The sequence below is a fragment of the Diabrotica virgifera genome, chromosome 9 (assembly GCF_917563875.1).
Source record: "Diabrotica virgifera virgifera chromosome 9, PGI_DIABVI_V3a".
Taxonomy (NCBI): Eukaryota; Metazoa; Arthropoda; class Insecta; order Coleoptera; family Chrysomelidae; genus Diabrotica; species Diabrotica virgifera.
Genome location: NC_065451.1, coordinates 77231242 through 77246576, shown reverse-complemented (window position 1 = coordinate 77246576; position 15335 = coordinate 77231242). Strand labels below are relative to the sequence as shown.

Below are 15335 nucleotides of genomic sequence, written 5' to 3'. Positions count from 1 at the left end.
AGGTAGTATTCTGAGCGAGTACGTTATCGATCCATATTTTTTTGACGAAAATTTGAATAGAGCAGCTTTTTTAAATTTCTTAAAACAAGTTTTTTGGATCCTTCTTAAAACCTTCCACTTAGCGTGCGAACAAACATGTGGCTCCAATTGGACGGAGCTCCTGCTTATTTTTGACCTGATGTTAAGAACAACCTCAACATAAAATTTAGAAATAAATGGATAGATAGATTCGGTCCATATATTTGGCCACCTAGGTCACCAGGATTGACCAAGATAATTTTTTTTAATGGGAATATATTAAAAATATTGTAAATGCTACACTTCCTACCCTACTACTTCAGATGATATTTTTATGAAATTAAGAATTTCGAACGCTTTTGCGTCTATAACACCAGCTAAGTTAAATAATGTAAACCAATCATTTAAAATCGCTTGTTGTATAAACATTTTGAACATGTATTACATAACTGATAATTTTTTACTTATAGTAAGTTGTGGTTCATTTTGTATTTAGTTATTTTCTTAATATTATTACTTAATACAGAAAAAAATTTATTTTACAAATCAGAAAATAAAAATATATCTACATATTTATTTAAAACTACACTCTATAACAACTATGCCAAGATGATGGGTTTAAAAATCGAGAGTGACTATAAATATTTTTAATATCGATGTACCGTTTAAGAAAATTGTAAATTACGCAAAAACTATGACTCCTAGTTATAGAACATATACCATATACCATTCGAAAGAGGAACAACCTGTGTTTAGTATAATCCTTGATTAATATACATGGTGTTAAAATAAAATAACCATCATATTATGCTACATTAAATAATCCAATAATGGAACTATAACTTTTGAACACCCTGTAAATAAATGTGTAATAATCAAGCATGGAATGCATTAATTATAAGATAGTTACCAGACCTTATTGTCATAAACTGACAATTTCATACAACGACATTAATTAACTACATCTTTTGTTTTAAAATCGATTTACAGATTAAGAATTTAAATAATTGTAAATTACGCAAAAACTGTGACACCTAGGTATAGGACATCCGTATACCATTCGAAAGAGGTAAATTTGTTTAGTATAAGTGTTTATTAATATACATGGTGTTCCATTTAAAATAAGCATCATATGACACATTGAATACTCCACTAATAAAACTGTAAATTTTAAACACCCTGTAGATAAATGTGTAATAATTAATCATGAAATACAATCAACCAATATCCAACAATTTAGATGTAAAAGTAATGTGTTTATAATTTTGTAAATAACTTGAGAATAAGCCTTCTTTTAAAACTTTACATTTTAAGAAAAGTCAACATAACTCAGAACACTCTGTACATAGGTATAGGGAAGCCTTATGAAACTATACCTTATTTTTTACGGACAATCAAAAAATTCAATAAAATACAGGGTGTTCCATAAGAAAAAAAAGAATGTGTGTACTTTGTACGCACGTAAGAAGTTATACTCTATTACATGATTTTAACGAAATCAATATACTTTAAACAGTTTCTCTACTACTTTCCAAAAATTTTTATTAAAACAATACCAAAAATTAAAAAAATAAAAGAATAAAACACACACAAACACATTGAAAAATGCCACAAACAATTTCTGAACAATAATTGTTGCCAAAATTTTTAATTAAATACGTATTTTCTGAAAAAAATTATATAATAATATACTTACAATCATAAAATCTATAAAAAAAAAATAAAAAAAAATGATGTAACTTGCATTGGGCTTGAACCTACTTCCCGTGTATCCCGCCGTATGAGAGTCGAAGGGATTTCAAACTGCACCACCTTCGCGTATACGTTATGTAGGAATATACACAAACTGAACAACTTTTTGACATTTTGTTTATATGAATTTTTATTAGTTTGATTTTTGTCGAATTAAAATACAACACTACAGTTGAGTCCGCGAGTCTTTACCCGTGCGTCATTAATACCTGGCGAGATAAAACACATACTTTTTATCTAGCATCATTCTCTTCCACGCATGAAACTCATGACAAACCAGCTGCCGTTTGTTATTAAGTAAAAACACATGTTATTTTTATGAACCATCTAGACTCAGTGCATTGAAAAGAGATAAGTGCAAAAAAAGACGATTCGGTATGTTTTCATATTTTAAGCACAATTTGTTTGACGTTTCTGCTTTGTTTACTTTTGTGGCTGTCAGTCAGTTGAATTGTTTGCGGTTTTTGTCGAATTTTTGCGTTTTGAAGTTTCTTTATGTTACACAAACAGTTGTTTTCACAGCTAATTTTATATTGGGCTTTGAAATTTTAAGGTAAATAATTACATTTTGGCAATTAATATTTAAAACATACAAAGCTAACGTCATTCATACAGTAAAGAATGATTGTGTTTGGATTTCCGTCAAAGTGAATAAAATAACAAAAATAAAATATGCTATTGATTTTTTTTATAAATTGTTTATTCATTTATTAATCAATAATAATAAAAGAATTTATTAAGCTACTTCAAATGTAGCTGTAATTCTGCACAAAAATTTTGAAGCAAAACTTACATTTGACATTCTATATATTTGATAACGTCAAATTTTATAATAAAACCCGTAATCGGAACAGTAGCCACTTTCTGTCAGTAGGGCTTTTCATCGATTGTCATTTGTTTCGAGCTTCTGTCAAATGTTGTATAATCTGTGTATAATATTAATATACACGGATTATACGACATATGACAGAAGCTCGAAACAAATGACTGTGAATGAAAAGCCCTGTTGTTGTTGCGTGAAATAGATTTCCGACTTATTTCGTATGCTTTAAATGATGACGCACGGGTAAAGACTCGCGGACTCAACTGTATATAGAGTAAGAAAACGATACATTAGATGAAAATTTGTAGAAAGTTTGTTCGTAATCAGATTATGTAAATTAAAGCATTGCCTACTAGGGGTATAGCATAGCTACTAGGTAAGTACATTATTTTTTTACATTTTCCAAATAGGTATGAAGATAATTTTTTATTGGAATACAACTGGAACATTTAGAATTACGTACCTGTGGCTTTTCAAAACTATTTAAAAAGTCACTATAATTATAAATTTGATTTTATTTCTGTCCTCACAACAATAAAAACTAATATATTATACAACATTTTTGTTTACCGATAACCTCCATATAGAACAATTATTGACAGATCATTTCAACACCCAATCAGAGCCCGTATAAAGACTAATACCAAACTGTCGGTGTGCGCATGCGCGCAGATCAATATAAATTCACCCTCAATCTCAATCGCGCCTAAAGAAGTATAACTTCAAAAATATAACTTTGATACGCCGCCATTTATAGGGACACCCTGTATATTTAAAAATAATTTTAAAATGTAGCTTTTATCAACTTACAAACTATTCAATTTAAATTTTTTTCAAATCTTTTACCATTTCGATGTAATCTTCCGTCGCGTTAGTGGTGACTCACCCTGTATAATACTCTCTGCAAATTTCCGCCACTTCTTCCTATCTGCTGCTAAAACTTTTGCTTCTTGCCACGATGTTCCTCTTTTCTTAAGTATTTCGTTTACACTACTGTTCCAGCTTTTCTTTGGTCTGCTCCTCGTGCTTTTACCCACTGCTTTGGCCTCCCATGTTATTTTCACTTGTTTGTCACCACTCATTCTTATCATGTGTCCAGCCCATTTTAACTTCTTTTCTTTAACTTTTTCGTTGAGCGATTTTACCTGTAATTCATGTCTTATATCTTCGTTTCTTCTTTTGTCTAATCTTCTTGCTCCCACCACTTTGCTTAAGTATCTCATTTCTGCAGCTTGTAATCTTTTCCTTTGTCTGTCATTGAGTACCCAGTTTTCTGCTCCATATATTGTAATTGGCATATATACGGTTTTATTTACTGTTATTTTGGTTTTTCTTGATATTTCTTTTTTGTTTAGGAAATTTTTATACAGTGAATAATAAGTTCTCGTTGCCAATTTTATTCTGTTTCCAATCTCATTTTCTTGTGTACCTTTGTTGTTTAACATTATTCCCAAATACTTAATGAGGTCTACTTGCTCGATTTTTTGCCCTTCGATTTCAATATTTACAGTTGCTTCTTTGTTGGCTATTGTCATTACTTTAGTTTTCTCCATATTTATTATTAGTTGTAATTTTTTAGTTCTTCAGCCCAGATTCTTATGTTATCTGCGAGAGCCTTTTCAGTTCTTGCAATTAATACAATGTCATCAGCAAATGCACAGGCTTCAATTTTTATTTGCTGCAAATTTCTATACCCTACTGCGCATTTTTTAGTTTTTTTCCAACACTTTTTAATAACTTCATCCATAACAGAAATAAATAACAGTGGGCTCAGCACTCCACCTTGTCTAACCCCGTCGTTGTTAGAAAATTCGCCTGAGATTAAGTTACTTGTCCTGACCTGGTTTTTTGTGTTGACATACAAACTATTTATTACACTTACAAGTTCTTCATCTACTTCCTTGTTTATCAGGCTTTGCCATATTCGTTTTCTATTGACGATATCAAACTCCTTTTTCATATCTAAAAACGCCAGGTACAGTGTATCGTTTTTTAACAGTGTTTTTTTCAGTAATTTGCTGTAGTGTGAATATATGATCTTGTACGCTGTGTGATGGTCTAAATCCACTTTGTATATCTGCCAGTCGAGGCTCAACTATTTCTCGTAGTTTCTTTTCTAGAATATTTACGTAGATTTTCAACGCTGAGCAGAGAAGTGATATGCCCCTATAATTACTGCACTCTTTAGTGTCTCAATTTTTGTGTATAGGCAGTATTATTGAAATGTTCCAATCCTCTGGGATTTTTCTGTTCAAATACTATTTTACTTATAACTAAAAAAAATATAGATTAATTTATAGTCTCTTAACTTTTTCATATTGTTTTAAAATGTTGTTAAACTCATTAAAACAACTAAATGATTGTCCACACTGCATAGTTAATTTAAAAACAAACACTAAACAAATAAAAAATCAGAAATCTCTTTATTAATCAATATTAAAATTAAAGTGACCCCCTCCGTGGCTCAGTGGTAAGAGCGCCTGCCTTTGGATTGAAAAATCCGAAAGGTTGTGGGTTCGAATCTCACCAGGGTTAGAAATTTTTCATTTATTATAAATTAATAAATGAATATAGTTTCTGTCCTTGTGGGATCGGTACTCACCGGAGGGACCGCAGACGTTCGGATACAATTAGCGTCTCTTTGCAAAGACAATGACGTCGACTTTGCAAAGTAACAAGACACTTACTCAACACACACACTACACATGACACTAGGTACCTAACTGTTCAAAATTACCGTACCTACCATGCCAATGGCCATTAGTTGTCGAGGCAATAGCTAAATAAAAAAAAATTAAAGTGTAAACACAACGCGATTAAACAAATTCCAACACTCTGACACTCTAATTTTTTAATTTCCGTACACGTTAGCGTGTACCTAGACACATCGTTATATTTAGGTATATTCTTCTTCTCCTTCTTTAGTTTATTGGCCTCCACCTACTTGGGTATTTGGCCAGCTCGTCGTCGGAGAATAAAGGAAAAATGTTTATATTCTAATGACATTTATCATATGTCGTTGTAATAATATATACCAGTTTGTTGAGACTGGAGTTTGATATAGTTTTTGAAGGAAAGGAAAGAAGGTTTACTATTGAAAATAAAACCATTTTGTAAAAGTACAAATTTTCTATGAATAGTTCAAACGATCAAAAACACTTTTAACGTCACATAACTGTATTTTTTACTGACGTTTATAAAATGTCGAATTTAAAATTATATATACAATTGGTGTAGAATGCAAACATACAACGGCGTGACGTCACGACGCGTTTTGGGATGGCTGGTATAAATTGAATTTTTAGTCGTGTGTGTGTGTGTGGAAAGATAATGGCATGGAATCAAGTCCATTTGCCACAGAAAGTTGTAAAAGGAATTTTGTTATAGTATAACTACAGAGATGTGGGTTATGCCGTTTTAAATTTGTATTTTATTTTCTTTAATAAAATTTACTAAAAGTTCCAAGGTGTTTTTATTGGCAGCTAACAAAATGTGTGTGAGATTTAATGGAAGAAAATATTTCATTTCAATAAGTGTACGAATTAAATCATTGGATTTTTTTAAATGTTTTTTGCAACCGAAAAATATATGATTTAGATCTCCGTAAGAGTTCTGATCACAACTACAAGCGGAGGACTGTATAATGCCCAGCTTAGCAAGGTGCGATGGAAATCGCCCATGATTTGTTTTAAGTCGAAAAACACTTGCCGAAAAGAATTTTGAAGTAGGGTAGTTGAAAATATATAGAGGTGGGGATGGTAGGGTAGAATGTATTTTAAAGTAGGTATTTTGTGAGTTTTCTACAGTATTTTCCCACTGTCGTTCCCATTTTAATCTTATTTTATTTTTTATCAAATGAAAGACGTCTGGTAATGTATAAATATTACAAAGAACTCCGTTAAGTACTGCTTCCTTAGCCAAACTATCAGCTTTTTCATTACCTAGTATACCTGTATGACCTTTGACCCATACAAATGTTATATTTAAATCTGCTATCAAATTTTTTAAATTGCATAATATAGGACATTTCATTCTTTCAAATTTTATGCTTTTTATTGACTCCAATGCAGACTTAGAATCAGTTAGTATTACTCCATCTCCTAAATTATTTGATGTTAACCAAGTAATGCCCTTCCAAATTGCTATAAGTTTAGCAGTATATATGCTACATATTGATGGTAGTTTAAACATAAATGATTGTTTTGTATTTTGGATAAAAACTCCACAACCAACTCCGTGTTTTGTTTTTGATCCATCTGTATATATAAATGGCTTATTGACTAATCCACCTAATATGGATTTTAGAAGGGTGTGATTTATATGATGGTATTCTGTATAATTGGGTATTATGACTCTGTGTGGTTTTATTAGTGATCTATAGGGTATGGTATACATAAACAATGTTTTATTTTTACCAAAAGAAATGTGATCAGCATTGGTCTCAACGAAAGCTTCTGCCAGTGGAGGAGAATTCTTTATTTTCCAAAAGCGGTTTGTTAAATCTTCTTTTGCAATATCACTTAATTTGTTGATCATGTTTGACTCTAAGGATTTTAGTTTTAAAAGATATTTTTGTGATAATAGCTGCCGACGCAAATCCAAAGGCTATTCATTACATTCTGCCAGTATTGCTTTCACCGGTGATGATATCATTCCACCTATGCAAGTTCTAAGACATTTATATTGAACTCTGTTTATTTTGTTTAGATTGGTGTTACAAGCAGATCCGTATAAACAACATCCATAGTCAATGATAGACCGCACATAGGCTCTATAAAACAATAAAGCTATACCAGTAGCTGCGCCCCAACTTCGATTTGTTACACACCTAAGCAAATTATAGCCTTTCTCACATTTGTTTATTAAGTGACGTATGTGACTCGACCATAGTAACTTGGTGTCAACAATGATACTTAAATACTTAAACTCTTTAACTACCGACAAGGTACGCCCACACAGAGTTAATCTCTCTGGTGCACGTAGTCTATGCCTGGTAAAAAACATAATAGAGCATTTTTCTGTTGAAAGGGTCATACCAGTTTCTTCTGTCCATGTACTTACCTTATGCATAATATTATCAAGAGCCTCAGTGCATGCTTCATAACTATTTTGGATGGTGTATATACAGATATCATCTGCATATTGTATGCAATTTACGGAATTATGAAATAGTGAATGAATATTGGCAGAATATATATTAAAGAGTATAGGACTAAGTACGGATCCCTGTGGCAACCCATGATAAACAACCCTTGGACCATGTAACACATTTCTATGGTCTCTAATATAGACATGTCTAGAAAAATATAGTTGCAATATATTTAGAGCAGTCGTTTCGCTAAGACCAATCTTAACCATTTTCTGTTCAAGTATATTTATATTTACAGAGTCGTAAGCCCCTTTTATATCTAGGAATAAACAAGCTAGATACTTGTTGCCAGAAAAGGCAATCTGGATGTCATTTACTAAATGAGTTACTGCATCCAAAGTACCATATCCCCTTCTAAAACCGTATTGAGTAATAGGTAAGATATTGTTATACTCGATGTACCACTCCAGTCTTGTTTTTATCATTCTTTCGAACGTTTTAGTTATACATGACATTAAAGATATAGGGCGATAAGAGGAAGGCATATTTCTATCTTTAGTAGGTTTTAAAATTAAACAAATGGTAATTTGTTTGAGCTGCTCAACATAGTTTGAATTCACCCACCAATCATTGTATATATTTAGTATAAAATTTTTAGCAACTTGGGGAAGATTTTTAATAATGTCATATGTAACATAATCATTACCCGGAGCAGTACATCTAGAGGTCTTAATTGAAGCTTCAAGTTCTGTTATATCAAAAGGTGCATCCATGTAGTGGCTGCCAATTTTCTCGTTCGGACCTTCAAGCATATTTGGCACAAAACTAGGTGCTCCAATATCAAAAATTTGGTTTATTAGTTCTTCAGATAGAGGATGTTTTTTAAAAGTTGAGTTTTTGTTCGATATTTTTTTTATAAAACTCCAAATTTTTGATATTGGGGTATTTTTATTTAATTTGTTAATAAAATTTTTCCAGCATAGTTGTTGATTTTGTTTAAAAAGTAATTTAGCTTTGGCCTGAATATGCTTAAACTTGAGGTAATTTTCATAATTCGTGGTAATTTTATATTCATGGTATGCGTCTTTTCTATCATTAACAATTAAAGTGCATTCATTATCCCACCAAATAGGATTTGGAGGTTTTTTACTGTTACCTGAACGAGATTTCATTGACTTAGAAGCTGCATCATTTATTACTTTCATAAAAAAATCAAAGGAGTTATTATTACTGTTATTGTTATAGATTTGTGTTTCGATTAGGTTTTGAAAAAGCGTCCAGTCAGCTGAAGACTCAATCCATTTTCTAGAAGGTGTTTTGTTAGTGGGGATATATTCCCGAGATATAGTAATATGGATAGGGAGATGATCTGAGCCAAGTGTATCATTCAGAGGATTCCATTCAGATAAACTTAAAAGGCTAGGTGAGACAAAGGTAAGATCTATGGCAGAAGGTCTTTCGTTAGGTCTGACTATCTTAGTAGGTCGTCCGTCGTTTAAAATAATTAGGTTAGTTTCTTCTATAGCTTCTACAAGTCGATTTCCTTGTGAGTTATCTATTGTAGAGCCCCAAAGACTGTGATGACAGTTAAAATCACCGCATATAATGACATCACCCTGTAGTTGTGAAAAAAGATTATTCCAGTCAGTCTTAGTTGCTTTTATGTTGGGAGCTTTATAAATGGAGGCTAAGGATATCTTAAGGTCATCGATATATGCTGCACATACTTCTATTTTGGAATTAAAGTTTTTACGAATTGAAATTTCATGATAGCATAGGGAATCTTTAATAAGTATGGCAGTGCCTCCGAATCCATCAGTTCGATCTACATGTAATATATTGTAAGTTGGTAAATGAAATATTTTCTTTTTAGATAACCAAGTTTCGTTAAGCATAATTAAATCAAATTTAACAGCGTGATCGTTTAGAAAATTAATAAGATTAGCTTTGTTTTTTGTAATGGAGTTACAGTTCCATTGCAATATATTTATCATCTACTTAATAATAATTTTCGTCACTATCATTGTATTGTATCGTATCTAAGATTGTTCTGAGTTCTGTTTGTGTTTCCTGGATAACTAGTGGATCTGGGTTTACCAAATTAAATTTTTTAAGCATATTTTCAAAAATAGAAGGAAGTTTCTGCAGTATCTGTGATTCTAATTTTTCTTTGTATGAATGGAAAGCTTCTCTATGTGGATTAGGAATGATAGGGTTTGAAGCGGTATTTTTAAGTTTAAATGAAGGGGGTTTATTAACTGAAAGGGGCGAACTTACTTTGCGCTTTTTCGGCTGTTGGTAATGAGGACGTGGTACCCAATTTTTATTACTCGTGGAGGGGGAATTGTTCGTGTCAATATTACCATTCAGCTCAGGGAAATTGTTTAAATTATTTAAAATATCGAAATTATTATGTGTTACTATTTTAGCGTAAGACGGATTTCTTACAATAACTTCAGCTTCTTTAAATGATACATTTTTTTCAGACATGATCTTTTTAATTTTTAATTGTTCCTGGTATTTCGGGCAAATTTTTGATACGGACTGATGGTCATGCTTTTCACAGTATATGCAGTAAGTGTCAGAAGTGCAATCGGTATCATCATTTTCATCGTGGGTTTGACCACATTTTCTACATTTAGTTGTAGTGCTTTTACAGTATTTGGCTGTGTGGCCATATCGAAGGCACCTGAAACACTGAACTACAGTATATATGTAGGGCTCTACAGCAAATCTCACCAAATCAATTTTAACAAATTTTGGCAAACTATTTCCTAAAAACGTCAAGACGATCATTTGCCTAGGGACAAACTGTGTCTCATTATCAGAATCAACTATCCTACGTTTCATTCTTTTTACATCTACAACTTTATGTTCACTTTCGATATTCTCCATTATATACTTTTCGGACAAAAATGTGTCAATTTGTCTGATAATTGCCTTTTTATGGTTGAAAAAAATAGGTATATACGCGATCAAATTGTTATCTTTTATTAATTTATGTCCTATAATGGCATTAGCAATATTATAAGATTTAAAAATAATTTTTACTTTATTTCTCCCGACTAATTTTATGTCAATAACATGTGTGTTAAAAGTAGTATTTTTAAATAAATAGTGCCCAACTTTAACAGCCGATAAATGACTTTTTTGATCAACCGGTTCAACGATAACATAGTACGGTCCGATGTCTGTCGAAATATATTTGTTGTCTAAATTATATATTTTATTATCAATTTCCATTTCGCCTTGTATATCTTTCTCATCTGGTGGGTCTTTTCCAGACGGGGGAGTACCCCCGTCGGAAGAGTTACTCATTATAATATTAAAAAACTTGTACTTACCTTAACTATGGGTTTATTAAATAACAAACCAAAATAAAATATCTACCTGCCTAAATTCGAGCAAAAAGTAATTAAGCGCGTGTAACAAAACCAACCTTACTGTTCGGAAGACACACTAATACTGAATTTTTAGTCGTCTTTAGGGGCCAAACGAAAGACAAACAAAACTTTTTTATCTTTGATAGAGATTCTGAATTATGTTCTGTTGATTTATAACATTTTTTTTCGAATTTTAAGTTTTATGCAAGTTCCCTATTTCCGTCTATATGGACAAAAGCTACAATTCTACCGTTATTAAAATCCAGAAAGCCTCGATTTGACCCAGAATCATACAGGCCCATCTCTCTAACATATGCCATGGAAAAAATAGCCAACGCCCGGCTTATGTGGACACTGGATAACCCTCATTTTTTCGTACCAGAACAAAACGACTTCAGACGTAACCGGTCAGCAATCGACAATGGTAGGGGAGCCCAAGCGGGGATTTTTGCAGTTACTCGAGCGCGTCAGATTATTACATGGGAGAAACCTTGTACCATGAAAATGTACCTCTACCATATATTGGCACTTAATGCAGGGGAGATCGTTAAGAGGGGGGCCGAAAAAAAATCTATCCTTAAAAATATTCGAAATTGTCAGATTAAGATAAGGTAAGTTAAGTACATGCAATAGAGTGTATATTTCAAAAATCTGACGATTTGAGCGGGCCGTGAGGAAATGGGTTAGTCCCAAAGTTTCACACGAAAAAAGCGAATATTTCGCGAAATGAATGACAGATCGAAAAACTAAAAAATACGTACTCAATATTTTTCAAAAATCTATCGAATGATATTAAACACGTCTTCCCACGGAGAGGGTGGGGGGCAAATTTAATATTTTAAATACGAATCCCGCGATATTTCGCGAAATGAACATCAGATTGAAAAACTAAAAAATACACTTATTCAATATTTTTTGAAAAATCTATCGAATGGCACCGTCACGACCCCCCACGGAGGTGGGGTGTGGGTTACTATAAAATCTTAAATGGGAGCCCCCGTTTTTTATTGCAGATTTGGATTCCTTACGTAAAAATAAGTGACTTTTATTCGAGACATTTTTTAGAATTATGGATAGATGGCGCTATAATCTAAAAAATCGATTATTGGAAATGGAAAATTAAATTAAAAATAAACAAGTTTTCACTAAAATAGAAAACTTTACTTAATTTTTTTTTGGTTTTAGGACCTACTTTTCACAACCCAATAGGTCCCCAAAGCGCTCGAGTGACTGCACATTTAGCATACTTTGCTCCCCTACCACAATATTGTAGACTTAAATGTGCGTAGCTATTTTCTTTGATCTAAAGAGAGCCTTCAATACGTGTTGGAAATACAATATCAGTGAAAAACTTCACGCTGACAATATTCGAGGACACTGCTTAGCCTGTATTGAAAATTTCTTAACCCGCGAGCAGTCGCGCCGTTATAAAAAATCTATAATTTTATCCTTTTTCGTGATAACTTGATGAAAAATTTTGCAACATAACTTTCCACTCGTAAGTGCCTCGAGGAAGGGTGTAGTAATGCGTAGGTTTATTTTTTCTTTTTTTTTTTTCTTCTTTTTCTTTTAATTTTTGTGGTTCAATTAGTAATTCTTTAAAGTGACTTGTCCATATTTCTTTATACTATTTCTCTTCCTCTACAAGTTTACCTTGTTTGTTTTTTATTCCTTTTAATTTACCTTTGAATGTTCTATTGTTTTCTTTTATTTTATTATAAAATTTTTTTGAATTTCTGTTATATTTTTCGTTCTCTATTTCCTGAACCTTTAGATCTATCCATTGTCGTTTTTGTTTTCTGTTAATTTTTTTGCCCTCACTTCTCAGTAATTCGTAGTTTTCTCTGTCTTCTGCCGTATTCGTTCTTATCCATTTTAATCTCGCTTCCACTTTTTGTTCCATAATTTTTTGACATTAGATGTTGTACCATTCTTTTTTCTTATTCTTCTTCTTTTTGCCAATTGTTTTTTCGGCTGCTTCCTGTATGGCGTCTTTTATGCAGCTCCACTCCCGTTTCACATCAACACATTCTTGATTGTCATCCATTATTAGATATTTTTCCAGTTCTTCCTGATATCTCCTTCTTACTTGCTCTTCTTTTAGTTCTTCAGTGTCCCATTTCGTTTATTTGCTTTTATTTTTACTCCTGAATGTGTTTTGTTTTATTTTTGCTGTTACCATGTAATGATCTGAGTCAGCACAGGCTCCTCTGTAGGATCTTACGTCCTTAATTAAATATTGTCTCCGCCTGTTTATCAAAATATGGTCTATCTGAGATTTAGTTTGCTGATTTGGTGATATCTATGTTATTTTGTGTTTGTCAGGATGAGAGAACTTTGTACTGCTTATGACCATCTCTGTTCTTGTTGCTAGGTTGCATGTCTGTCCTTTCATGTATTGTGTATCTTCCTGCTACAATTTCTGTGTATTGTTCTTTTCCTATTTGGGCATTGAAGTCTCCCAGTACCATGATCGTGTCTTCTTTGGGTATATTTTCTATTTCTTCCTCTATATCATCGTACCATTTTTCTTTTTCTTCTCTGTTCGCATTTTCTGTAGGCGCATATACGTTTAGTAGTGACATATTGTGCAAGTCTATGCTTCTATGCGCAAGTATGCAAGTCTGTTACTTATCGGTCTAAATTGTAATATTTTTTGCCTTACATCTCCGAGTATCATAAATGCTACTCCGTATTGCCCTTGTCTTTCGCTCCCTGAATATTTGAGGCTGAGGTTTTTGTTTTCTAACTCGCCGCTTCCTTTCCATCTGGTCTCTTGTATGGCAGCTACGTTAATTCCGTATCTTTTTAGTTCTCCTGTTATCTCTTAGATTTTTCCTGCAGTTAACATTGTTCTTATATTCCAGGTGCATATTTTGTTTTCTTTTTTGTTTCTTTTTGTTTTGATTTTTAATACTATTCCTAACATTATTGTTCCCAGCACCAAGCATATTACTATTATATTAATTAATATTTATTTTCCTATTTCTAAACTTATCACTACTTAAATCTATACATTTTTTGTTAGTGTCCTGTTCACTTGCAATATCTTCTCTCCCTGTTCCTCGCATGATCCCTACGTCGTTTCTTCCGTGTGACTGTGTTAGTTTTTTGGAGTCGCTATTTCCATTACTTTTTCTTCTTTCTGCTTCCAACTCCATTCCCGTCCGTCTAATGTAATTTTATTATATCCCATTTTTACTATTTTCACTTTTTCTCTCATCTCTCTGCTTATATCTCTTAAGGCTTTCGCTTTCTGTTGATCTCTTTTTGTGAGGTCTTCTGTAATACATATTTTCCTATGCTTTACTTTTTTTAGCTTGCTTTTATTTCGTAGTATGGCTACTTTTTCTTCTTCATTTCCTAATTCAACTAGGCAGGTTTCTGTGCCAATTTTTTGTGCTCTCTTGACATCGGTCTTAATTCTTCCTGGATGGTTTTCTAGCATGTTTGTCATTTCTTGTTTTAGAGCTATTGGATCTTCACTGTCTATAATTAATCCGCTTATGATTAGGTTATTTTTTCTTTTTTCCTTGTCTAGTCTTTCCATTGATCGTTTAAGATCAGATAGATCCTCTGTTATCTTTTTGTTTTCTGCTTTGAGCATTTTATTCTCTTGTTTCAGCTCTTTCCTCTCCTTTGCCCATTCATTCTTCATATTTTCTATTTCTTGTTTTATATTTTTTATTTCTTCGTTGTTTTGTTTTAATTCTTCTTTTACCTCCCTTATGTTGTTTCTAATCTCCTCATTTTCTTCCTTTAATTCCGTTTTCAGTTCTTTTATTTGTGTTTTGATATCCTCGTTCATTTCTTTTAACATTTTCTTTATATCTTCCATTTCTTGTTTTTCTTGCTCTTCTTTGTTGTCCTTTGGTGGTGTTCTTGTCGTTGATTTGCTTCTTTTAAAGACTTCCTCCTCGTCGAATGAGTTTTCGTGTTTCGGTTTATCTCTTTTGTTGCTCATTCGTTTAAGCTATGTTTGTCGTTGTTAATTGAATTTTAACTTTTAGCAGGATAAGTTCTTCCGTTGTGTTTCTTAGATACAGATTAGGCACACCGCAATCCTTAGCCTACTCAATCCAACCCACGACCGATGCACGAGCTAACCTTATCTACATCAACAATCTACCTCTTTTATCCTTTATTTAATTAATTAAGTCTTAATTGCCTACACTTTATAAAATAATGTAATTATTTCAAATTTTATAATTTCTGCTTATTATTTCCAAGCCGGTTCTGTTTCTTTCAGGCTATTACATATTTAAAATCA

General features: G+C 32.4%; 2 protein-coding genes across 2 annotated transcripts in view; both read right to left on the bottom strand.

The window, feature by feature from the left end:
• The window catches only part of LOC126892761 (basement membrane-specific heparan sulfate proteoglycan core protein-like), a 262493-nt gene that overhangs the window by 169423 nt on the left and 77735 nt on the right, over positions 1–15335 (bottom strand). The window lies entirely within an intron of this gene.
• LOC126891012 (uncharacterized protein PF3D7_1120000-like) lies at positions 4861–15029 on the bottom strand. The gene is made up of 3 exons (XM_050660192.1): positions 14787–15029; positions 14268–14702; positions 4861–4866 (listed from the first exon to the last, which is right to left on the bottom strand). Exons 1-3 carry the CDS (start codon positions 15027–15029, stop codon positions 4861–4863), a joined length of 684 nt encoding a protein of 227 aa, XP_050516149.1.

Coding starts and splice junctions, on each gene's coding strand:
- LOC126891012 (XM_050660192.1), bottom strand. CDS start 15,029: ATGAGCAACAAAAGAGATAAACCGAAACACGAAAACTCATTCGACGAG. Junction 14,703..14,786: donor TTAGAAACAACATAAGGGAG/GTAAAAGAAGAA, acceptor GAATGGGCAAAG/GAGAGGAAAGAGCTGAAACA.